Here is a 26171-nt window from a genome sequence, read left to right on the forward strand (position 1 = left end):
GTTGGAAAGGATGATAATGTTGAAATGAGGAAACAATGCAAGTCTGTTATTTCAAGGTATCTCCAGGTAAAGCTGTCTTTAAAATCAAGCAATTCCCAAATTCTATAGCTATTAGTATAAAGAACATATTTACTCCATAGTATAAAATCCTAAGCTTTCCAAGAGTATTTTTGCATAAAATTAAAATACAAAGTTAAAATGGTAAGGAGGCTGTCATTGCTGCTAATGTATGAGTCCTCTATCTGTCTGTGTAACGTTCCAATAAAAATAAATAGAACATGTAAGCCAAACACTTCATTTTTTTTGCTATTTGTTGTAAGAAGAGAGGTCTCCTTTCAGCTTTTTTTTTGTAAAGCATCCCTCAGTGGGATGCCTATTATGGCTGAATCTTTTTACTAATAGGAATTTGAAAAAAAAGCCACCTCTAAACAGAAAACAACCTCCTTTTTGATGTAAGTGGGATTTTGTTCAGTTGACTGTTATTGGCCATTAGATGGTAAGTAGGCAGACTGGATAGGTGTTTCTTGAAATCCTACATAGTATGCAGAACATGCTTTCATTGTGCTTCCTGGCATTAGAAGATAATATGCCTTATTTGGAAATCTAATGATCAGTTCTGTTAAATTGTGTTCAATCAGCTTATATAATAACACCTATATTTTGTTACTCATTTCAGATTTCAGAGACCTATGCCTTCCTACCGAGAGAAGCGGTGACACGGTTTCTAATGAGCTGCTCAGAGTGCCAGAAAAGAATGCATTTAAACCCAGATGGAGCAGATCATAAAGGTAGTTTTAGTGTCAAAGAGTGGGATGTAAAGTCATTTAATTCCTAATACCCATATTATATTTTCCTAGCTTAAGTGAGGGTTCATAAAAATTTGGTAGACTGGAACAGTTCAATCAGTCAGATCATCTCATTACTTAAGCTGGAAGGCAGTGCATCTTCTGCTTTCATTGAGGATAGAGTATAATACCATATGCACCCTCAATAGAAAGATGATTTTATCTGGAGGAAATAATTTATTTTGTTATGGAAATGGTTATATGGGGGCTTAAACATAAGGAATAGATAGGGTGCATATGCTGTAGTCATTTAGGGTAGAAGAAGTCATCACTTTTCAGGGTTTGAACTTGATTTTAATTTTTCTTCCAGAGTCTTCCATCTGTACATCTTACAATCAATTGAAAATACCAAAGTTAGGACTAAAAAACATAACTGTGACTTTGACTGCAGAGTAGGCTGAAGTAGTCTCCACAATTAACATATAATGCGTAATAAATGTTTTTCTTTTATTGCAGATAATGGAAAACCTCCAACTTTGGTGACCAGCATGATTGATTACAATATGCCAATTACTATGGCATATATGAAACACATGAAGCTGCAGCTACTAAATTCACAGCAAGATGAGGTAAAACCTGAAATCTTTTGGTATTTTGTTCTCCCGTGTTCTTTTGGTACTTGCCTTTTGTGTAGCCAGAAAACTGAACATAAGATGATTTTTGATCCCATCTTTATAATTTCCTTGCTAAAATAGTGAGTCTGAAACCAAACCAAGGCTGTTTGCAAGTAATCATGTTGAGAGAAAATGTCATGACATACTGCCCTTCCATGGTTGGGGGTAATATGCTCTACTGCTTCAAATTATCTGAAGGTGCCCTTTTACTGTCTGTACCAGTGGAAAGGGTAATGGGAGCAGCATGTTCACCTGAGACTTAGTGTTGTGCTTAGCAGTGACTTTCATTGTCTACTACAATGCAATATCATCAACAGCTGAAATGAATGCCATGGTGTTTCTCAAGATTAGCAGTCAGGTTACAACATGTGATGGTGAGATAGATGGAAGCCCTGGCAACATCAGTTGCAATCTTTAGGGTAAAAAGCTTGCTAAATAAGAGTAGAGGTTGCTTTTGGAACTTTGAATAAAAAGACAAAAAAAAAAAAAGGAAGTGAAGGAGGCTGAGAATCAAGCTCTATCAGAGAATTAGAGTTGAATTGTATGTATTTCTTCTAAAATCTTATTTTGTTTCTGCGATTTAGTCTAAGTTTTTTGAGATCTTAAGATGTGCTTCATCAATTGGATGGCACCTACCAAATTATTTGTAATAAACTCACTTTGCTAGAGAAGTGTTCATTTACTGTTTGAGCAGCCAGATATTTAGATATGTGCCAGCCAAGAAGCAGTCCTGCATGCTGTTCCCTTTTGCATGATTACAAGATACTTTTTTTGATAAATAAAACCTTCAAAAACAACCTTAGCAGCTGGATTATGTCAAAGACCCTGACTGACTCCTGACTTCTGTGGAATCAGCCAGATTTGGTTTCGTAATATGTAGATGTGGGCTAATGGTGGAGATTATTAACACCCCATAGAATGGGGATTTCATCACTTTTCTAGAAATATCAGGATTCTTGTTTTGCTTTTGCTTCTGTTTTATTGTGGAGGGTGTGGGGTATGATCCTGGACTCAGACTTCTTCCTGCACAAATACAGCCTGGTCATGGTTCCCTCCTATTGAATCTCCTCTCTGTGTGCTGCCTATTTTCAGGGATCTGGCAGCAGGGTTTCAAGCAGGAGTGAAAAGGCTTTATCCCTGCAGTAGCCCTAGGAGTTAAAGGATTCTTTGTTTTCTCAACTTCTTCCCTTGAAGATTACTCCTTCCACAACAGGGGCAAACACATTCTGGGTCAGGGCCACCTGACACAGTGCTTCTATAGCCTAAATGTTTTGGTGTAGTCTTTCTGATCTGATGACTGAAATTTTTGTTAAACCATCTTGAACCAGTGGCAATGAAGCACCATTGGTTGGTATTTCCAAGCAGTACCGAGCTTGGTTTCGCAGTTCTAATGTTACTGTTCATGAAATGTCTGCAGCACTGGATTTATGAAGAGAAAGTAATTTCTTGTATGTTTTAGTAATAATGTCTTTGCCAGGGCAGGGTGAGCACAAGGTAAGTTCTCAAGATAATCTTTATGTTATCTCAAGATAATCTTTTCTCAAAGTAGATTTTTTTCCAAGATTTTTTTTTTTCTCTGGGCTGTACATTTACTGCACTAAGAACAAAATGACAGTGGAAACATTGTAGTACAAAGCAGCAAGATTTCTGGTGCATGCATTCAAACTATTTCATGCACTTAAAAACATGCTTGGCTTTGTAGGAAGGCTCTGTTTCCAAGGATTCATCAATCATATCTGTATTCTTGTGGAGTGGGTGGAATTGAGACAGGAGTAACCTTGGATCCCACAACTAGCTAGCACAGTGACTGAAAGCCTCCTAATTCTCTGATCCTCAATTTGTCGTTTTTAAGCTGAGGCCATTGATGAAAAGGAAATGGGCTTCATTTAAAAGGAGAGCTCATCACTGGGGGGTGGAGGAAGATGCCAGTGGCTCCCAGCTCCTCTCCCTGTGCCTGTGTATCCGCATAGATTTAGATAAATGATTACACAGTTTGGGGAGTGACATGGAGATATTCTGCAGAGTGCTGTAGGCAAACACAGGCTACCCATGTCTATTGCTTTATACCTAGGCAAGTGTTGAATAGCCAGAGCTCCCTTTCTGGGAGCCCATACAGATTGCCTAACCTCAGAATTGGAAAATGCAAGCTGCTGCTTGCTGGTTCCTGCAGGATTCAATGAGAAATACCACTGCATTTTAGCAGAGACACAGCCTTCCAGAAGGTCTGCGGGAGTCTGAGTTCTGATCTTGCTCTTTGAACAAGCAGTCTGTTTTCCCTAAACCTCAGAACCAGCCTGACATGTGTCTTGGCCCCATCTGTCTGGGTCAGAAGGTAGTGTGCACCACGATCTTGTGTGAGGGCAGTGTTTGAGTATTTGCTGGTGCTGTAACTGTGATGCTTATACCCTATCTGGGCAAGGGAGACAGGTGCCTGCTAGAGAAGCCCTCACTTTTCCATTTATTATCTTACAAAACTTTCAGAACAAGGTATGTTTGTTTCATTACTTGTCAATATCCTAGTGTCACACTGCTATACAGAATCGCCTTGCATGTTGTCCCACTCTCACTCCTAAATGACATTTGGTAGTACTTCATCCCAGTTTAACAAGAGTCATGACTGCAGGGAATTTGCTTTCTGAAAATGAGAGAGATACCCATGCAAGCTGGAAACATCACTGGGACCCAAGAGGGGAATTGATTTAAGGGCCAAGCACTCAGAAGAAAGCAGCTGTAGTTGTATCTGGAGAAACCAGTTCACAACAGGTACAGAGTGACCCAGAAAAATGGTCAGAATCCTGTCAGTTCTGGTTTTATTAAAAAAAGAAAAAAAAATGGAAAAGTATTTTAAGATTAATCTTCATGGGATGCAAAATTATTTGCCATATTTTCCTCTAAAATTCTTTAAAATGCTTTTCTTCATAACAGGAGTAATTATCTCAGAAAAGTCATTATTGAAAGTATATCATAGAATCATAGAATAGTTAGGGTTGGAAAGGACTTTAAGATCACCTAGTTCCAACCCCTCTGCCATGGGCAGGGACACCTCACACTAAACCACATCACGCAAGGCTCTGTCCAACCTGGCCTTGAACACCAACAGGGATGGAGCATTCACAACCTCCCTGGGCAACCCATTCCAGTGCCTCACCACCCTTACAGTAAGGAACTTCCTCCTCATATCCAATCTAAACTTCCCCTGTTTAGGTTTTAACCCGTTACCCCTTGTCCTATCACTACAGTCCCTAATGAATAGCCCCACTTCAGATACTGGAAGGCTGCTATGAGATCTCCACACAGCCTTATCTTCTCCAGGCTGAACAAATATCACCTTAGGTTGGTATGTTGCCTCGGAAGCTTACAGAGCAATACTTGTGGACACTCGATTTTTAATCCATGAGTAGATGCATGAACTTCAGTGGGATGAAACAAGTGAAGTTAAATATGTATGTGAACATATGCTGGACTATGTCCAGGACTGTTTTGCTTTTATAAATGGGAAAAAAAATATTTGATTGGGACTTTTTGCCCTCTGCTGTCATCCCTGGTAGATGCTCTGTAGTTAGACTTGAGGGATAGATCATATTAAAAATGCATGAGATAGAATAAATTTGAAGTGTTTCTTGTGGTGTTATTACTTTGGTTTGCCATTGACTTTCATTTGACCATGCTCAGAACTTGAAGCTTTGTCATTTTCATTGATGCTTCCTTAAACACAGTAGCAGTGTAAGGGTGATATCATGTCAAGGGAATTTGATAATGGATTTTTATTAGATCAAGTTGCTATTTGGAAATATCTTACTGTGGGTGGTCATCACGGGGTTACCAACCTTGCTTGGGAAAGGCAGAGGATTCAGGCAGGGAATGTGGGGAGGTCTCCTCAACCAAATTTCAATAAGAAGGACTTGCTCTGTGGTCTCTATGTACTAGCCCTCTTTTGCGAAATACTGTGGAAACAGTTAAGAGACTGCGGTAATGTAGTATCCTCATGCACTTGTCAGATTATCATACCACATAAACAGTATGTTTTCCTTGCTCTTCTTTATGTACTCTGCTTATATACACAAAGATTTAGCATGATTGCGCTCCACACCAGGTATGAGTGAAACAAACGGGAACAAGTGAACTGAACATATAATGTGAACAGCGTCTTCTGACACATCTCCAAAACTTTTATTTGCAGGATGAAAGCTCTATAGAAAGTGATGAGTTTGATATGAGTGACTCGACCAGGATGTCAGCTGTGAACTCTGACCTCAGTTCAAATCTGGAAGAGAGAATGCAAAGTCCTCAAAACCTCCAGGGCCAGCAGGATGGTAAGGCTCTCGTTTCATACAGCAAATGCAGTGTTGCCTTGTCTTTATTCCATTCTGTGCCTTCATTTAGTACCTGCTGTGCACTTTTCTTCATAGTGTGTTTCATTAGGTAATTTGAAATATATGTTCCCTGTATCTCAGCATGAAGTGGATAAAGTTGGGGTGTTTTTTGGAGGTTAATTTTTTTGTTGCTTAGGTAACGAGTGAATGCTTAGGCCACTATATGTGAAGTATTATTATTTTACTATTTTTATTTATCTAGTGTGACCATACACAGGCATAAAAGGAAATGAAACTAAAACCTTTCTGAGGCAACCTGGGAGTCTGAGAAAGTTTGTTTTACTTGTTGAAAAGAGGGAGGGGGGTGGCAGAAGTATGGTTATTTAAGAGGTAGGAACTGGGATGTGATATGCAGAAGACAGGATGAAAAACATAAATTCTCATAGGGAAAAAGAGGTAAAAGAAGAGAAAACAGAAGTCACATTGTAAATTTGAATGTTAATTATTTCTAGGTTAGTTACAACACAAAGCTAATTTCCTGGTGAAAAAGGTGGAAGATGTACTTTGCATAGAAGATGCATAGATGTGAACTCTTTGATTTCAGCCCTTGTTACAGAACAAGCTAGATGAGCCTAGTTAGGAATGAACTTTCTCCTTGGCTATGGAGCTCACAAAGAGCCTGTCTACTACAGACTGCAACAGTGGCTCATAAGCAGTTTGTGAATGTGCAAGACTGAAAATGCAGGTCTATTCTATTGCTATTAGAAACAATATATTGGTATTCTGTAGTTGTTACTGTACAGTTTTCTGACAATGTATGCCAGTTCAGAAGTGCTTCTTATGTTTCTCCTGAACAGTAAGTATATGGGATTTGGCAGTTAAGCTGGATTCTTTCCTCTTTATGCATTGTGGTCAATTGCTAGCTGGTATGCTATTTAGGTGAGGATGGGTGTGCTGCGTAGTAGTCAATAGGATCTGGTGATGGGTAGGACCTTTAGTTGTGTTGCTCTCCAGACAAGTAAAGGAGGAGGATGTCTATGATAATTTTGCAGGCCAGATTCTAACCACAGCTGCCGTTTGTCTGAATGTCCTCAAGCTATCACAAAATTCATTGAACTTTTGAATTAATTCCTGTCTACATATATGCACTAAAGGAGGATTTATGATGCACAAGATATAGGGAAAGCCAGTTCACTTTCCTATGGAAGTTTGAGTTTTGAGGGCTGATATATTATAATAATACTACTAAGTTAGAGTTTTCAGGGATACTTTGGAAAGTGCCATTTTTATGTATCTTTCAGTGCAAAACAGTGCTTTAGAGGTTTTTTGCTTACCTGTGTACTCAATCTGTTTCGCGTATATAGTGTTTCATAATAGTAATTGTGTGCATGTATATGTCTGAAATAAAAATTATAGCTCAGGACAGTAACCTATGAAGAAATGCCTGTCATACATGTCTTAATTCCTGCCACAATCAGATTCATGTGCCACATCTAAGCATATTAGAACATAAATGTGAATGGTAAAATGCTGCAGATCTGTTACTTGCTATTTAAAATCATGGGAAATAGATGTACTGTGATCTTTGAACTGCACGTAGTGTGAGTTCACAGAATTGCTTTGTCTCTCTCGGCTTTCCTTCCTTTCCTCCCAGATGGTCCTTGCTTACCTTCCTGAGGCAATCCTATTTTTTGCTGCATCTTCTAGCTAAAGGATCTGCTGATAGAGAAATTTGAAATAGCAGCTCTTTCTGCTTCATAGCTTTCCTGTGCTAGCTGTTGTCAGGTACAAAACCTGAGTGTGGCTAGTTATAGCAACACTGCGTTTTTAGATGTGGGAGAAGAGGCTGAAGGAAGAACTGAAAGACATTAGAGAAGCTGGGGGCTGGGGGAAGAAGAAGGATGATAGGAGAGAGCAAGAAAGATTGGAAGAAAGTAAAGAACACAGGGGTAGAGGGATGGAAGCAGGAACAGGAAGGGGACAAGACAAAAGGGAACCTAAATGAACTTAACAGTACAATCTCTTTTGCTGTCACAGTTTTCACTGTAAAATTTTACAAATTTAATACTTAATTATAGTGCATACACACCAAAATCATTACTAAAGTGTTAATTTGTGTGTCTAAAGTGATTCCTTCCCCCTTCCCTCAAGCATTCTACATATCCATGAGAGTTTATGTCAGCCACCACATTCACTCTACAGATAAAGACACTTGGCATTTCACTCATCTGAAATGTCTTTGCTGAATTCTGGCAGGTGAAAACTTACTGCTGTGTAAGGTTGGGAATGGTGTCTGTGGTGGAATGGGACAGCTGATGCCCCCAGCATGCCCTCACTGGGAGACTGATTTGCTAACAAGAATCATTAGGAAAACTGCTGCCCAGGGTGGATTAGTGACAGCTCCAGGGTACCTTAAGGTGATGTGTTCTATCACTTTGCTTACCTGGCTTTCCGTGTGAGGTGGCATGAGTCTATTCTGGGACATCTGTTGGTTTTGATTTTTATTTTTTTTTCCTGTAGATTTCAGCTGGTTTGGTACTAGGATATAAACAGAGTCTGTGGGCCCTGGAGGAATGTAATAGTGAGCTGAGCCACACCAGTGAGGGATAGAAGGCGGCTCCCATTCCAGTTCAGCTTACCAGAGCATAGTGGAATGCTGACACTACCTGTGTAAAAGGAGTAAGATGCTTTGCCCCTGGAGAAACCCTCTTCCCTTGGGACTATACTTGCATGGCATTTAGACAAGCATTTGGCTTTGGGACTTCATTGCAGAGCTCATATTCGAAAATTTGATCTGAGATTTCTCAGTATCTTCCAGTCTAGTACTGTGTGTTCTGTTTCTCATAGTTAGATTGTTTAAACCTAAATAGAATAAAAGTAAATATAAGAGCAGCACACAATATTGGCTGAAAGCAATAAACTTCTTCACCCAGAAATGTCACAGTAGGTAGGAAAAATGCTGAGAAGGAGGATGTAGAGAGGGAAGGTGTGTGGTTACTTGCAGTAGATGGGTGCTGGTACTTCACAGAAGTCCAGGGCTCTGCAAATGTACTGAGACTTCATGACATTCTTTCTATAAAGCATATTAGGTTAAAAAGGAACAAGGAATTATTGGAGAGTGGGTGAATTTTATCCATATTATTGAAGTTGCCACAGTACTAGAAAGGACAGTTGCCACCTCAAATTAGCCTTTGTATGGTTTTAAATAAGGCCTTGAGTCACACCTGTTGTTGAATGGCTGAAAATAGCATCCTGAACACCTGCAGGGCTGCATCGGTGGGGGAGGAATTGGAAAAGAGCTGCTGCTCTTCCCTGGGGAGTTAGAAAAGGAAAACAGCTCTAATTTGAATCAGTTCATTCTGCAGCTGGGAATGGGGTACAGCTATCTGCTTACCAGCCTCTCAGAGGTGCTTTCCCTAGCAGCCATGGGATGATTGGGCTGCAAATTGCTGGCGTGTTTCTCTCTTTTGCACCCTCTCCCCTTGCTTGCCCCTATTTTCTTGCTTCCCTGTATATGCTACAACTCCCTCGTCGTAAGCTGATTCATTGGAGCCCTGCTGCATACCACTCATCTGCAGGCAAAGCTCCCACTTGAGAGCTGTCTCTAATTCTTTCTCTTAATAACACTCTAGGGACTCTGATGTTGCTGGTTCAAATCCTTTTGTCCTTGTCTCAGACCAAAGACCGCAGGCAAGGTTGGCAAACCGAGTTGGAAAAAAAGGAGCTTGTCTTTTCTTTTTAATTAGTGCTTCAACCTGTACAAAACTGATCTTTGTAGTAAAAACTGACCTCTAGATAGGCCTGTCAGAGAGGCAACAAACAAGAGCTTCTACCCTGAGGGAAAATGGGACTCTTATTGCCCTGGCCTGTTAGCTGGTGCCCTGTGCAGAAGAGCGCTGAATGTGTTTGCTCCCTCGCTGTGTTGGTTCATTAGTTACCAAGACACCAGAGAGGTGTAGGGGGATGTTCTGATAAGAGGAAATTAAGAACATGCACAGCTCTAGAAGTAACAAGAGTTAGGTATAAATTTTACGTTAATCTTTTTTTTGTTCTTTTCACTATGTGAGCTATCAAATAAAAAACAGGGATGAGACTATTTGACTCTAACTCAGTGCGAGATGCAGAATTCATTTATTTTCAGTATTTCTTACTGTGCTGAGATACACCAAAATATAGCCATGCTTTTTTCTGAGTTTTGGTGGGGATACTATGTTCTCTTCAATCTAGTTTTTAGAAAATGATAGTTACATGTTTATACATATTTATATGGAACTCCCCTTCACAAGCAGTATATGGGGGCTGTGATTATAGCAGCTTTATATGACAAAATATGTCATGATTCAACTCTTACAGGGTTTGTGCTATTATCTTAGAGGTGAAGTTTATGAATAAGCTTTTCCTGGTTGTATTTTTTTTTTCAATTTATAGAAAATTGGGCAGAAGTAGTGTAATGCAGTTAAAGATTATGCTTTCAGATAGTTTGTGGTAATTTGAATGGTGCAGGTTCTTTTTCCACAGCACATTCTAGTTGCCAGGCTTTTCACAATATAGATGTTCATGTTAACTATTCCCTTCTCTCATTTGTTTTTGTGGTAGATATAAGTATTGGAGTCAGTCATCTAAATACCTGTTTTCTGCATGTAAGCTATAGTATTTACTCCACAGCTTCACCTGAAACAAGTAAAAGTAGATGATTAAGTTGTCAAAACTGTGTCTGTGCAAGGGTGCAGTTTGCTGTATCCATGCTTGCTGTTGGTTTGTTCCTGCTGAGCTGAGTCCAAGCCAAGTGTTTAATCCATTTTACCATTCTGAACTGGTTGATCTGTCATACTTCTTCTGCTTTTGTCTTTATTCCACTAAAACCTGCATTCCCTGTCTTAAAACACTGACTTTTCTTTTCCCACAAAGTAATTTAAGCGTATCAGTTCGAACACCAACTGCAGGCCAAAGGGAAGACAGATTGCTGAAAGGAGCATATTGGAGTAAATCATCTCTGCTGTTGCCTATGTTTTGGCCCTGCTCTTGATGTTGAATAAAGCTAGTGGTAACAAAGCCAACATAAGAGCAGATGATTCCCAGCACTAAACCCATGGCAACCTTTTTGCTGCTAATTAAGAATTTTCATTGGAAATGTTATTTTATATTAATTTACAAAATTAATTTACATCAATGGGTATTGTGCCTTAAATTTCTGTTCAAGCACTGAAACATTTTACAAATATGCTTGTTTTGTAAGAGAGCTAAGTCCTTTTGACTTCAGTAAAGGCCCACTAAAGATTAGATGAAATGTTTGCAGAGTTTGGGTTTATTTTCCTTAAAAGCTTGACTTCTTTAGGCTTCAAAATAAAGCAGCTGACATTTCTGTGGTGTATGGGATGGAGTAAAATTACCACATGAAGTCATAAAGCCTCCATAACAATATTAAAAATAAAATAAAAAGCAGCCTTCCAGTTTTCCTACACACAACCTCAGGTACTTTTAGAAAGCCTTTTCATTCTGGGGACCTTTTGTAGCTTGTCTGCTTTTATTTGCAATTTATCGGTTATATTAACACAGCCATAATGCCATAAAATTTGTCTATTATGCTTATACATTATACAGGGCATTGGACATGCAAAGTTAATAAGCATTTTACTCTACAGCAAAAGGTAAGTTTTGCTTAATGAGGGTTTAGGCTGATTAAGAATGAAGAGGGTAGCACTGTTAGCTTATAAAAAGTGTAGAAAAACAATTGCTACTTTACTTTTTTTTTTTTGTAAAATGGCAAATTCAAGCTAGGACCAGGAGAGGTGACTGAATTTGGTGATATATCCAGACCTTCCAGTCTTGCTTGAGCCAATGAAACTTGCAACATTTTGGGCAGTAACTTCACTTCTTATGACTACAGATGAAGCGATAAATACTATCTTCTGAAAGAGCTCTATGATACCTGCCTGTCTTATGGCAGTGGAAAAGAAGAGAGGAGCACAGTAACAGCTAGACAACGCTAGCAATACAGCACCTTATGACCAGCCTTTTATGATCTTCCTCTAGTTTCCCTGAACAGGAAAGCTCACCTGTATGGACAGATTTTACATTTCCCCTATTCTGGGAGATAAAGCAGAGGCATCAGAGGCTTAATGAGGGTAACAACCATGTCCCAGTGACGAGGGCTGAGACAAGCTAGGAAGAGAGCATGAGTAAGGTCCCTGCTTCAGCTGCCCTGCAATCTGTTCTGAGGATAAGTGAAGGTCTCCTGTCTGCAGCTGTCGATCTGCCACCTTTTGCAAGCACCAGCTTCATTACTGAAGAAAGCAGAAGACAGCACAATCACATAGGCATGTTTCTGAGTAAGTCTATGGGCTGCAGTGAAGTGTTACCTTACACGTGTCAAAATCCATGAGGTTTCTTTAGACAGGGAGATAGTTATAATATATTTATCTATCTGAGAAAATTAGTATCCTTTTCACCTAAGCCGAAGTGGATCTGAGAACCTGGCATATAGTACTAGTATTATTTTGCTTCACTGCAGCTACATCTGGGGTGATTTGGCCCATCAGACTGGCTTTGATGTAGTATTATTTGCATAAACCAGTACAGTTAAGAAAGAGGAGCACAGTGGTGAAACAAGAGCAGAAAGCCAGAGAGTTGCAGAACTCTAGTTTCAGTGGCATTTTAATGGCTTCTTTAGACATGATACCTTATCAGTGCAAAAGGCACTGTGAGTGATGCTGTAATGAAACTTGAGCAGTGTTACTATGTCAGTGATGATGCATTGTGCTGAGCCTGAGCAAGAGCTTGAAACGTTGGTGCAGGTGCATTAGAAACTTTCAATCCTAACATCACTAAGGAGAGCTGGGTGGAATTTTCAGCAAATCAAGTATTCTAATGTACTGGCTGCTGACAAAGCAGCTGGTATGTGCATTGTCATCAGAATACTGAGCTGATAGATGAGGCACTTCTATTGTGTGATAGATTAAAATCTTCCTTTGACTCTATAAAACTCAAATTTGGTAAGTATTAAGCATCAGTGTCTCTCTGTGGAGAGCAGTCCTTCCTTCCTCCAGATTAATGGAAGGATCTTCCAGAACTTCAGTAACTTGGTGGACCTGCCTAATCAGGCATGGGTATCAAACCAGGATTTGGACATGAGCACCCTGCTCACTGAAGCATAGCAAATGGATTAATTTTATAACTGGCTCCTTTATGATGTAGAGTTATTGTATTTTCATTTGCTGGTTGCAAGAATCCTGTGAGTTGACTGTGCTGAATGTCTTCCCTCTGCTCCATTTTACTACTGTGTGGCTTTTCTCATCTTTTAATAACTTGTGTTCTTTTTTTTTTTGATGTCTTTGTTTGTTTTTTTATCTTATACTGTAATTTGCTTTAGAAACTAAAATATTATTAAACATGAATTATGCATTGAGCAGACTCTCTGCTAGAGTCTCACTGGTCTTTTGCAACCAGAGAACGATCCTGTTTCCTGTATCACCCTCCCGGCTGCACAACTGTCACTTTCTATTACGCTCTCCTTGAACAATTGAGTGTGGCTTGTAATGACAATAATTGCCTCAAAATTGTTTGTCATGTTTGCCTTGTTAGCAACAAAGTACTAACTGTTGGTTGCAATCAAGTTCTTGGCTATTACTCCTTAATTACATCAGGGAATACTTGAAGCCAATAATAGCTGAGAAATTAGAATTATCTTTTCACAAACAATGCTTATAATGCTTACAGACCATTCACCCTATTCACAGCCAATTTTTTTTACATTATCAACCTAAGTGAAACCTACCCATGTGTAAATGGCTAGCAGCAGACCTGTATCCTTTTGCACCTTGAAAACAGGTCTGTGGGTTGCATTGGAGGTGTACAGGTCCTATCACTTTAGCAATAATGCTAACCAGCCAAGCAATCTCTTTCTTACACAGATACTGAAGGGAGCCAATTTGCTTTCAGTTTTAGTATGCAAGCCCTTGTAACTAAGCTTAGCAGGATTCCTGAAAGTGCTGGTTTGGTTTTGGTTGATTTTGTTAGTTCTTTATCTTAGCATCTCTCAGGCTTTTCCCTCCCATTTCTCTGTAGCGTTAAAGTTAAGGAGGGGCATACCAACATAGAGATTTAGATTTGCTTTCCAGTACAGACCTTTTACCCGGTTTATCCTGTCTTATGTACCGGTTGATTTTAGCAGGGGCTATGTGCATGGATTGCTGATTTAATTTGATCTAATACTTTACAATATAGAATCATAGAATCATAGAATGTTTAGGGTTGGAAAGGACCTTAAGATCGTCTAGTTCCAACTCCCATGCCATGGGCAGGGACACCTCACACTAAACCATGTCACCTAAGGCTCTGTATGGGTAGAGGCTTTTTCATAACTACAGTTAAAAAGCCTGCTAGGCGTTGACTCTCCTTTTTTTTTTCTATCATATTTAACATAGAATAATGTAATAGAGCATTTTTATTTCAGTAAAAGGAATGTAAAACAATGTGCTTTAAAGAAAATTAAATTTAGCCATTAATTTTTCACTGCGTTATATTTTAATTAAGGAAGCTATTAATTTATTTTGTTCTGAACAGGAAATTCCCTGGAGACATTGGGCTGTCTGGTGAAAGATGTTTTTTTAAATGGAAATTTCTTTAAAGTGTTTCTTGTTCGATAAAACGTTTGTAATGCTGAATGTTTAAAATTAGAAGAAATTTTTTAACCAAATGCAAAATACTTTGGTTACAAGAATAGAGTAGTACTTTTTCAGCACTATACAGTTTTCTAATATTTAACACATAGAAAGTGGTTATATGTATTTTCCTGAGATCTGTGAAGTGGTGTTTCAAGTAATTGGTTTAATGTTGCCAAGTAGTAACATTTGTCATTCTTAGGCAGAGGAGCATGCTATCGCTGACACTTCTTAATAACAGGATAGAAGAAATGATACAACCATTCTGAAAGTTTCAGAATAGGCTGAACTCCAGTGGTGTCTTCCAAGTATTTGTGAATGCTGATAGCCTGGTTATTGTGAGAAAGATAGAAGTGATGGTTTGAAGGTTGACTGGAGACAGAAAGAGTGATTTCATTTAGCATCAACACAAATTAAAATACAGCCTGGCTCTTTTACAAGTTTATTTAGCACTTGCTGACTGGTTAACAGCTTGCTGGGAGGTGTGTGAGGCTCAAGCAGTCTCTCCACTGTTCCGTGCCAGGTGGACCCTGAGCAGCCTTGGTCACTGAGTGAGCACCCCTACAGACAGACAGACTTTAGTAGCTACTTAAATCCACTCTGGGAAAAGATGTGGAGGAGCACACCTTCTTTGGTTGCCTTTATGAGCTGTACTGTGTGTGTGATGCTCATAAACCAATGAGAACTTCAATTGTAAGGGCTGAAATTATCATTAGAATAAATTCAGGTAAAAGCTAACATCAAGAAAGTATCCAAATTTGTATAATATACAATTTTCAGACTTAGGTGCGCATAAATGAAGATAAATTGATGCCTTAATTGAGCTCCAAAAAGCTTTTTTCCATTTCCATCAGAGAACAACTCATTAGTGCATTGTCTTACAGATGGAATGTGGCTTTCTAGCAGAAATATGTCCCTGAGATCAGTGTCCCCTGCAGAAGTTCCTTGTTATGGTGATAGTTTCATCTTTGTATCTTAAATCCTTAGTGCTTCAATTTAATTTCATAGTTTTTGCAAGGCTGCTTTCTTGTGAAATGAATCAAGGTGTCAGCTTAATGCATCTCTGATTGAGAGAACTAGTGACTGCTTCTGCTGAACTTCTAGCAGTCTTGATGTCCTATGTGCTTTAGTGTATAGAGCTGTTCCCTCAGCAGAAGGTAGAGTGATCCTTGTTAATAACTGTCCCAGATCTCTGCTACGAACAAACTGTTAAACTGGTATAAAATGAGTAATTACTTCTGACTGGAAGGTGGAGTTCAAACCTGTCTGTTTAGCTTGTCATGCTCTGAAACTTGGATTTCACATAGGCATAGACATTGGCAAGGAGATTTAAATGAGATCATAAACTAGAATAAAACGTGGTTCACTGGCAGCTTTTAGATAAGCAACATTAATAGGTGTGCAATAATTGATTAGGAAACGTTATTTTGTGCTTTGGGAAACAGTGGGATAAAACCATGATATCAACAGACTAGTCTGAATTCTTGGGAACAATAATTGCTGTTACTGATTTGATGGGAAAAGGAATTAGGAGATATAGACAGGGTTGTTGGTTTTTTTTTTCCCCTGGAAAACCAAAATAGAGTGATGACATTTCAGTTGCACAAAGTTACAGTTCCAAAAAGAACCAAAAAATGAAGCATACTAAAATTTTAATGACTTAATTGGCAAAGACAGGGAATTTGTTAGGTCACACTGTTTAAGTGTCTCTTGGATGATTATTCTGAAGGGAGCTGATGCTGCAGCTTGTCAAAGAGACGATGAAGAGACAGAACTACAGGATGTGGGAACTTTTAGTATGAATTACGTACAGTGGGAGAAATAGGCCCACTTAAAAAGGAGGTGGTGCAAATAGTGAGAGCAGCCAAGTGGTCTGAAGAGGTACAAAGTAAATTGTTTTTATCAAAAGTTTGAAAGAACTTTGATTTTAAGTGACTTGCTTTTTAGAAATTGTATCCAGCATGATCACGTCCAAAATATATGGGTGCAATTAAAATCATATTAGAATCAATGATGAGAATTTTTGCAAACTCCAATGGAGTCAAAGTTTCCTCCTTCATGTTTTCATAATAGGTCTGAGCAGCTGAACTGATCCTGAAGTAGTTAATGTGGGTGATGAAATTACTGCTGGTTCTTTAATTAAACCATCAGTGAAGTTTATGCACAGATGATAAGCTTTAATTTGGTGAGTTAGCCAAGCTCTGTCTGTGTTCCTGTATCTTCCTTTCTTCTTTCTGCTACATTTCTGCAATTCTGTATTAGTTATGTGTGCTCTCTAGGAACTATGCATTTTAGGTTCCTGGTGCAGACTGTAATCCCTGGTCATTTCTGTATGTATGTAGTCACAGACTTGCAGTTGCACATAGTGTTATATCTTCTTCAAATATGCCCTATTTTAATTAAAAGCATGGTTGTTACTAAGCCTGTAAGCAAGGACAAAATACTTCCATTTCTCTGAATCAGCTACTCGGCAGCATGCTTCCATTCACTCCCTGGAAAAAAAAGGCCTAAAATGATTGCTCGCTCAAGGAGATGGGGGAAATGGTGGTGACAGCATTAAAAGGCATGTGGCATGGGTAGATTTCAGAGTAAGGTGACAGCCTGGCCAAGTTTTCCCCAGTAATTTAAGAAAGAGGGTTCAGTGGTAGTTCTTGAATTTTTTTTTTCTGTTGGCATTGTGAAGTGTTGATTTCAGTAAAAGCTTACTTAAATGCAGCTTTGTAAAGGAGAGGGTAGACATGGTAAACTCATTATTTTTATGATAAATAATGCTTCACCACAATGAGACCCCATACACTGCTAGCCTTACAGGCAGCTCCAACACTGTTGTGGCCATGCAGAAGAACAGGTTCTTTTTAGAAGAGCTTCTGTTTCACAGATAATTTATTTAGGTAGGCAGTGGTAGCCCATTATTCTTTTCTGTTTCTTGGATCCCATTCCAGTGTACTACCTGTTTCTGAGTACTCCTGTTGGTAGTCTGTGGGGCAGTACTGTTCAATTTATGGCTTTTTTTTAGGAAGACTTCAATGACTTCTATGGCATCTGCTGTTTTTTGTACAAACCTCTGTGGGTAGAAGAGGGTGCTGCAATATGCCTTGAGGGAGGAGGACAACACGGGTGTCCCAAATAAGACACTTTGTCCACCAAACTAACATACTGTAGTAGAACAATAGCACATTGCTTCTTAGCTGAAGTAGGTTGTAGGGCCTTGAATTACATGTGATCTGGCTGTCGCCTGGGTATGAACAGACTGGCTAGAAAAACCCCAAACTTAACTGATCATCAAGTACATGCGTATGATGGAGGGACTAGATGTTAGCACTACTGGTATCTGTTTTTTTTTTAATTTGTGTACAGATAGAGGTGAAATAATAATTTGGTTTTTAAACTGCTCCTGCCTTGCAGAACGAATTTCTCTGAATGAGTTTCTTTAAAGATATTCCTGTCTAGTGGGTCAGGAAGTAATCTAGTCTCCTATGCTGTCTGACTGCCTCTTGGGTATACTGCAATTAGCTACACTTTGAACCTGAATGAAAAAAACGAGGAGAAAACCATTTTCCTGACTCCTCCATTATTCCCACTCAGAGTGAAAACTGTCTCCCTTCAGCACCCTTCAAGGCAGGAAAATTTTGCTTATTCTACTTTTCTACATGAGTATGTGGTGGGTGCTTTACAATTTGTTTCCGCCTGGCTATGCACAGAGATGTCAACAGAAATCAGTTCTGAGGAAAAATCAAGAGAGTAGAGGGCTAGGAAGACTGCTTAGGGAGTAGCAAAGATTGAGCTTGCTGGCATGACAAGGTAATTTTTTCCAGCAGCATTTATTAAAATAAAGTTAGCATTGAGTTGTATGTTGGCTCTATTTTATATTTCATTACACAATATGGAAAAAGCACAAAGCTAATTCAAGTGTACACAGAAGTATCTATTACAATGAATAGATTTTCTATTTGTAGGCTTTGTAAATGTTTATAAATCTATATTTCTCTTATCACATATGTCTCTTTCTGTAGTCATCTATTCCTTAAGTGAACTGATCACTGAAGACAGGTAGAACTTTATGGCATGGGAATCTGTTATTAAGCAGATGATGCGTTTTCCTGTGGTCTAATTAGATACTGTCTCAGAGAGTTCAAAAATACCATGGCCCTGAATTTCTAAAGAGGCAGTTCTGTGAAGGCTAAATCCAACCAGAGCAGTATACATTCCAATACCCCTTGAAACTCTGGGGCAGAAAAAGAGTTTTCATCTCTCGCTTTCTTGTTGTTTTGGTGTGGGTGGAAAAGATTTTGTTTGAATGTGTTTCAAACAAATCACAAGGTGTGTGCCATCTGAGCCAGCTTGTGTTTTCCTGTTCAACAGGAGCAATAGCAAGAAATAGTGAATGTCGGTGTCTGTAGCTCTTATCAGAATATTGTATCTGATGGCCAGCAGTAGATACAACAGCTCAGCAGCACATTCTTCCAGGGAAACAGCATTAAAAAGTGTGTTCCGTATATGTATGTATGTATGAATGAAGCCATAGTGAAGTTCTTTCCTCCTTCAAAGTGTTTTCTTGATACAGGACAGTGCCAGTTTTAGGGGCTTCCTCTCAGAGCCATTTCCAGTGGTACTTTGCAGGACAGGTCAGAGACCTGTGGAGACAGAGTGGAGAACGTAAGACTGGTGTGTACCTTACAGTTGATATTGATGAGTAAATACTCTTCTGAGGTCTATTCTTTAGGTGGTTTGATTGGCCATGTCCAAAGAGTTACAGTCAGTAGCTTGATGTCCAAGTGGAAACTAGGAACAGATGGTGTCCCTCAAGGGTCCATACTGGGACCAATACTATTGAGTATCTTTATCAACAACGTAGTGGGATCAAGTGCACCCTCAGCAGGTTTGCAAATGACATCAAGCTGAGTGGTACAGTTGATATGCTAGAGGAAAGGGATGCCATCTAGGCTTAAGAAGTGGGCCCATGCAAGCCTCATGAAGTTCAACAAGATCAAGTGCAAGGTCCTGCACATGGGTTGGGACAATTCACAACATCAGTACAGTCTGGGGGATGAATTAATTGAGAGTGGAGAAGGACTTGGGGATACTGGTGAATGAAAAATTGGGCATGAGCTGGCAATATGTGATGGCAGCTCAGAAAGCCACCTGTGTCCTGGTGCTGCACCACCAGCAGCAGGTCAATGGAGGTGATTCTCTCCTTTTGCTCTGCTCTCGTGAGACCCCACCTGGATTCAGCTCGCATCTCCAGTACAAGAAAGACATAGACCTGTTGGAGTGGGTCCAGAGGAGGGCCACAGAGATGGTCAGAACGATGGAACGCCTCTCCTATGAGGAAAGGCTGAGAGAGTTGGGGTCATTCAGTCTGGAGAACAGCAGGCTCTGGAGAGATCTTAATGCAGCCTTCCACTACTTAAAGGAAGGTATAAGAAAGATGGGGACAAACTTTTCAGCAGGGCTCGTTGTGATGGACAAGGGTTTTATATTAGAAAAGGTAGATTCAGACTAGATATAAGGAAGAAATTTTTTACAATGAGGATGGTGAAACACTGGGCATACTGCCCTGAGAGGTTGTAGATGCCCCATCCCTCGAAAGATTCAAGATCAGGTTGGACAGGGCAACCTGATCTACTTGAAGATGTCCCTGCTCCTTGCAGGGGGATTGGACTGGTCCCTTCCAACCCAAACCACCCTGTGATTCTGTGATTGCAATAATCAAGGTGAGAACTCCTACACTCCAGTTTATAAGGTCTGTTTTCTTATAAGAAAATCTATTTCGGGGTCATTGCAGTTGGAAGATTATTTATTTTTGCTGCCATGGCAGTTTGGGCAGCCAATAACGTAGCATCTTGAAAGGTTCCAAAATTGAAGAGTGGGTTGAATAATTTAAGGCTGGATGTTCTTGTTACTGGAAGATGATCAGGAGGCACTTCCTTCCTCCTACCACCTTTCATTTGTCCGCCTTCATTGTTGAAAGTTTTTTTTCTATGCTATCATCTAAACATCAAGACAGCTGGAGAAGGGGATGGATTGTGGAGTGAAAAGCTTTGTGCATTGGTGTCAAGGTGATAAGGAACAGGTTATTTTCACAGATTCATGTAGTTACTGGAGAACACCAAGGCTTTTTTTTGTCTCTATGGTATGGGTATTGCCAGGAGAGAAACAGTTTTCATAATAATCCTTAGTTCTTAGTCTAAGGAAGTCTGCAATATTTCTCCTCAGTACTTTATGTTTGGTTATTTGCTAGCTGAATCTAGGTTGTATCAGAGGAGAATGATAGTAAAGGGGTGCTGGTGGTTGAAAGGCTCCTGGTTCCATGAGAATAGACTGGAGTAGAGCAAATAAAAAGGTAAGTTATCTTCACACTGGTTTCTGGCTTGGATTCTGAGTATGAGAAGAGAAAGTCAGTTTTAGCAGCAAGAAAAACAGTTTTCCAAAGAGTTGTCTGACAGGTAGGAAGAGAGGCAGTAGTGAGGGGCTTGGCAGAGGCATAAGTGGTAGTTAGACCTCTAACTCCTGCAGAGACATAGCAGGAGACAGAGCACTCTTCTGCCATTTGTGCCTTTGAAACTGCTGCTCTTGGTAAAGGTTTGCAAGTTCTCTTCTAGTCACTCAGCAAAGAAGCTGTTTGAAAGAGTATTACTTGCCAGTGTGTGAAAGGAAAGTGTCAGTGCTGGCAAATTTAAATGTCTTGCATCACACTCTCAGTGGTCCTACACGGGTTTAGAGCAAATGAGGTTCTGACCTTGTTTAAAAACAGCTATCATTTTCTGTCTGTAATATTGATTTCAGTGACAGTTGATAGTTGTCAATACATCCCTGTACTGACAATAATATAATCTGGAAATATAATCCTCACTTCATTAATTATTAGGCATAATTTAGAAGTCCAAAGTGCAGTGGTAATAAGGAAAACCTGCTGATGTCTGCCCACTATCCATTCTCATCTTCAAATGGTGAAGTAACCACATAGATGTTTGAAGTAAACACCTGCCTGATTTCAGTACAACAAAATCTGTTTTGGAAAACCAGCAAGTCAGTAACATGGCATAAGTGGTGTGCTGTATTATGTTGTCTGTGTTCCAGAAGAGACGCTGTCACCTCTTCCACCCACCCTCTGCATGTGGAGTATCTTTTCAAAGCAATCTGAGGGTGTTTGCCTGTGCATTTAAACTGAAGGCTTGATTCACTAGTTTTATTGTTTGAAGTAGGAATACTAAAGGAAGCATTTTCAATTGGGAGCATTTGGGGAATTATAACCATTTTTGTTAAGTGTACCCTTTCATACAAGAGTGACAGCCATGTCCAGTGACCCAGAGCATCATTAATCCAGAATGTTTAGAGCTATTAGCCAGGGTAGCAAAGCTCAGAAAGGTTGCTCTCCCATCTCAGTAGTTAAATCCAAGACAAGTGGAACTGGGGAAATGAGGCAAGTATAGTCCTTTGAAAGAAGGATAAGAATGTCTGTTGCCTTGAGTCACAGCAATATATATTATTTAGAAGCTGGACCTATCAGAAATATGGCCAAAGGCCAGAACATAGCTTTCAGACTGTGAAATAAAGAAAACGATACAGTCCAAAAGATATGGTTTAATAAATGGAGTTGCGAATTTGGTGATGCTGAAATTTATTGGTGGCTGTAAGTAATGTGTCCAGGAACTCTGGTGAATGGGTAAAAAAAGAGGGATGACATTGCTGTCATATTGCTCTCATGAGTGTGAACAGAGGTGATGGAGGGGTTTTGGCAGCTACAAGCTCTAATGGGAGAGAGCTGTAGAATAAGTGGAAAAAATTCCACCTTAAGTTAAATCTGCACTACTCTTTAATGAAATGTGACCAGCTTTCGGAAGGAAAGGATGTTTTCTGGCCTTGAAAACTGAAAATTGTTTGTATTTGGCTTTTTTTCCCCTGGATTGTTCACACTGATTCAGCACTGACTATATATAGATTTATTTTTTTTTTCTTTCAACAAATCCACTCCTTTGATATAAAAGAGGAGCAGCTTTTACATTAAGCCAGAAATCTGGAGGGGAGGGTATTTTGGGATCCACCTACCTCTTGTGAGATAGTCTTTACTACTCTAAATTAGATTCCCTGAACATGCCAGATATGAGTAGAGCATATGGATTGGGCAAAGGTATCTGAAATAGGAGCCTTTTTTCTCCGTGCTACAGCTCAGCTCATCCTGAAGTGTGACAGGCACTTTCAGTGACACTTCCGTGCGGGAAAGAAGATGATAGCTGTGAAGATAGGCCAGAAGCTTTCTCTCTGGTTGAGAGCTCTGCTGGTTGCACGACATGATTACATAAAAAGCCGTAGGGAAGCTGTGAGTTGCTAATGTTTTCAAGGTAGGGCTGAGGCCTTGCTTCTGGATTTTGGATTGTGACATATTTGTCCTTATACCTATATTGATCCTGTGCAGGCAAGCTTTGGCAAAAACTGAAAATGCCAATGAGTTTCTCTGTTTTCCTTTCAACATGGTCATCAGTGAACCCTTTAATGTCCTCATTTATTAATTACTGTTGGAGTCTCATGGATTGCACATCCACATCTTTAGCCCAAATGATTTTTATATAGTTGAAAAGTACTGATGAACCCTGTAACACACAGAGGATTTTGGTAGCAGAATCAGTAGTGGATGGTTTCACTGATTACTCTGATTCCAGATCTTCAGTCTGCTGCATGGTCTGCCTTGGGCTGGTGTGCCTTCAGGATCACCTGAGCCCAGAAAATGCCTTGAACAAACAGCTTTTCATTATTAGTTCTGAAATGGGAGTTGCTAACACTCTGCCCCTTGTTCATTTCAGTACAAATTCAAATACTTAAGGAAGGGGGTTCAAGCTTATTCCATTTCCATTGAGTTTGCCACTCCATATTGACTTCACACTCAGGTAGAGGCACTCATGTTGCTCAGTTGTAATGAGAGAAGCTCAGTTAAATGAAGCTGTTCCCTATGGTGCGGCTTCCCCCTGCTCTGCAAAAAGACTGTAACCAGAAACATACAGGAAGAGCTGAAGGTTGTCCAGAAGGCCTGGCTTTCCCCAGCTTCTGGCTCTGAGAAAGCTTTGGATGAGCAGGATAAGGAACAGGAATTTTAGCTGTTTGGATGAATATTTGCCTTGGCAGGATGTGTCAAGAATCATCTGAGCTGTAAGCTCATCTCATTTACACATAGTATACTTTCTGCAGAAGAAAGGAAAATACAGTTTTAATAGAGATTAAAGAATGCTAAACAGTGTACTACCGTGGTATGTTCAGATCCTGAGAAGAGTTAAATACTGGGAACTAACATACTTTTAGTTTTCGATTTGTAGCTGTTTGCTCAGCAATGTGAGGAATCCTCATAAATAAATAAAATACCTGCGGTTCTTTTTTGTATTAAGAAAAAAACCCAAAACGTATAACTTTTCTTTGTGTTGCTCAGCCAACCTTGCAATGGCAGGTTATCTCTGCTGGCACACAGCAGAAAGTTTCTGCAGAGCAATATTGCTTCCAGTGTTATCCAGGTTGCTCAGCCAAATTTATCATTAACAGGTTTGCCAAGACCCTTAGGCAAAGAGATGATTTGATAATGAACAGCCATCATCTTATCTGAATAGACAGCTATTGGACATAGACTGCCAAGAGATCATCTGCTGAATTCTTTGGAAGTATGAATGCCTAGCTGCAAATGTTTTAAACTCTTATCTTTTTGAGCTGCTCAGCCTACCATAATCAGTCAGGAATAGTTTCAATGAGTGTGCTCTGTAAGTTCTTCCTCGAGGGAGAGATTTTTTTGCTCTGGCACACACATTTTACATCACTGCGCTTCCCTGTGTGTGCTCAGATCTCTTTTGACTCATTTCCACAGTGTGTCTTTCATTCAAATGATCTTTCTTTGGACCTGTAGGCCTCCAATTCCTTTTTAAAATCCTGTGGCACAGTAAAGGTTCAGTCCTTTGGGAGTATTGTGTGTTCTGTCTTCATGTACAGAAATATGTGCAAGGTATAGCAGGTATTTTCTAGATACTGTTTAGGTTATGAACTTACACAGGTGCTGCAAAATTACATTTTTGAGACTATTTTAGGTTGTGAAAGTCACCTTGGCACAAAGGTCTATCAAAAGGCAGTAGATTTCTTGCATAGGTGCACATGATTGTCCTTTAAATAAGAATTGACTTTTCTGATGTACATGTGATTAATCATTTTTTCACCAGCATATAAGGGAGGTCACATCAAAAATCTGTTGAACAATTTTGACTTAGCAGAATTCTTTTGATTTAGTAGTTTGGTGAAGATGCAACACTATGTGAGGAAGACAAAATTATAGCTAGTCTGAATGTAGCTGAAATAAATACTATGTGTAAGCCAATTAAAATGAAGCCTCTTAAATGGGCAAATGGGAGGCTCTTGAGCAATGAGGATTTGATTTTCTTACTGCTTTCTTACTAATACTGTATGATTCCAAGTGTATCTCCTTAGGAGATAAAACCCCTCAATTCCCCCTTGGATTCCCTGAGAGAAAAAGATGGTTAATACTATCTGAAAAAGCCATTAAGTATTTTTTTTTAGGCCTAAATATTACCAAAACCTTTTAACTAGTCATGTGGCAAGAGTAAAATAGTCACAACAAAAACTCTAAACAAATAAGCAATGGCTTATTTAGGGTTGGGTGTCCCGTATTCAGGCCTCAAATCTGTGTCTTTGATACTTCATTAAGCTGATGTAGCTTGGTTTTTTCAAAGGTCATCAGGGTCTGCCCTTTACTACATGGAATACTACCTGTTTTACACCTGCTGATAAGCCCTGAAATGTCATGGTTTATCCAAAATGAATGAAGAATCATTAAAATGGATGCTTTACCAGATACCAACAGTGGTTGACTCTAGGTATGGCTAGCTTAGAGTCACGGCTAGTTACATCACACTGTCCCATAGCTCCCAGTCCAGACTGGAGACAATCTGAGCCGTCTGCAGACTGCTGCTGACTTGCAGGTCTGAGGTCCTTCCCGTGGCAAGCATAGTGAGGAGGGACACGGTGCAGGCAGGGTGAAGAACATGTGCCCCAACTGGGGAGCAAGGACATGCTTTCCTGTCCCTTTTAAGACTCAGCCTGTAAATAGCTCCCTCAAAGTGTTTGCAAATATTTATGAATGAATCTCAGGACATTTTAAAACTGCTGACTCAGATTTGGGGTTTGATGACTAGATTTGTAAGCTTATTTAGCTGTGTAGTTTTGTTAAAACCAACAAGAACTGGGCCTCTAAATACTTTTATAACAGTTGTGAAGTAAGATATTTATTATGGCTTTTGTACTCTAATAACGTTTTGCTGCAGCTTTGCCCCTGTGTTTTTTCCCCTGTTTAGTTTTCTGAAGAGAATATTAAAACAAACAGAAAAAAGGAGTAATGTAATCATCAATTACTGTAATAGCCACTAGAGGTCTACTGATATCAGAATTCTGCCAACATCAATTATTTCTGCAAGTATTAAAAATATTTCATCCAACAGAAAGTGTTTCTTACTAAACATTGTTTGCTTTGTGAGGTGTATCATTTTACTTCTCTGAATTTTTAACCTCTTAGTGTTGTTTTTAATTAAGTACTATTTGACTGAAGTAGCGAAGAGTTGCAATGTAAAACTCACAGCTGAAAGAAAAGTGATTTAAAAGATTGCAAACTATATTCACCAAGTAAGTATATTATAATGTAATTCAATGGATAAAATATGCGTCTTAGTGGTTAACCTTGCAGCAAACAGTGCTTTA

At 39.4% G+C, this 26171-nt stretch overlaps 1 protein-coding gene and 1 long non-coding RNA gene across 8 annotated transcripts in view; one reads left to right on the top strand and one right to left on the bottom strand.

Moving 5' to 3' along the window:
* Positions 1-26171, top strand: part of NOL4 (nucleolar protein 4) — a 204221-nt gene that overhangs the window by 46771 nt on the left and 131279 nt on the right. For all 5 annotated transcript variants that reach the window (XM_062633480.1, XM_062633483.1, XM_062633481.1 and 2 more), the window contains exons 3-5: positions 677-788; positions 1302-1414; positions 5640-5772. In XM_062633480.1, coding sequence (XP_062489464.1) covers positions 677-788; positions 1302-1414; positions 5640-5772 — 358 coding nt within the window. The remainder of the gene's footprint in view (positions 1-676; positions 789-1301; positions 1415-5639; positions 5773-26171) is intronic.
* LOC134171337 (uncharacterized) overlaps positions 1-26171 on the bottom strand; it is a 57189-nt gene that overhangs the window by 18016 nt on the left and 13002 nt on the right. For 2 of the 3 annotated variants that reach the window (XR_009967605.1, XR_009967604.1), the window contains exon 3: positions 20643-20810. The exons of the other annotated variant lie outside the window; for it this stretch is intronic. This is a non-coding gene — a long non-coding RNA (uncharacterized LOC134171337). Of the gene's footprint in view, positions 1-20642; positions 20811-26171 lie in introns of those variants that run through there. 3 annotated transcript variants of the gene reach the window in all.

The sequence above is a fragment of the Pezoporus occidentalis genome, unplaced genomic scaffold (assembly GCF_034315485.1).
Source record: "Pezoporus occidentalis ecotype Australia unplaced genomic scaffold, CSIRO_AGI_Poc_V1 ctg4, whole genome shotgun sequence".
In the NCBI taxonomy this organism is placed as follows: Eukaryota; Metazoa; Chordata; class Aves; order Psittaciformes; family Psittacidae; genus Pezoporus; species Pezoporus occidentalis.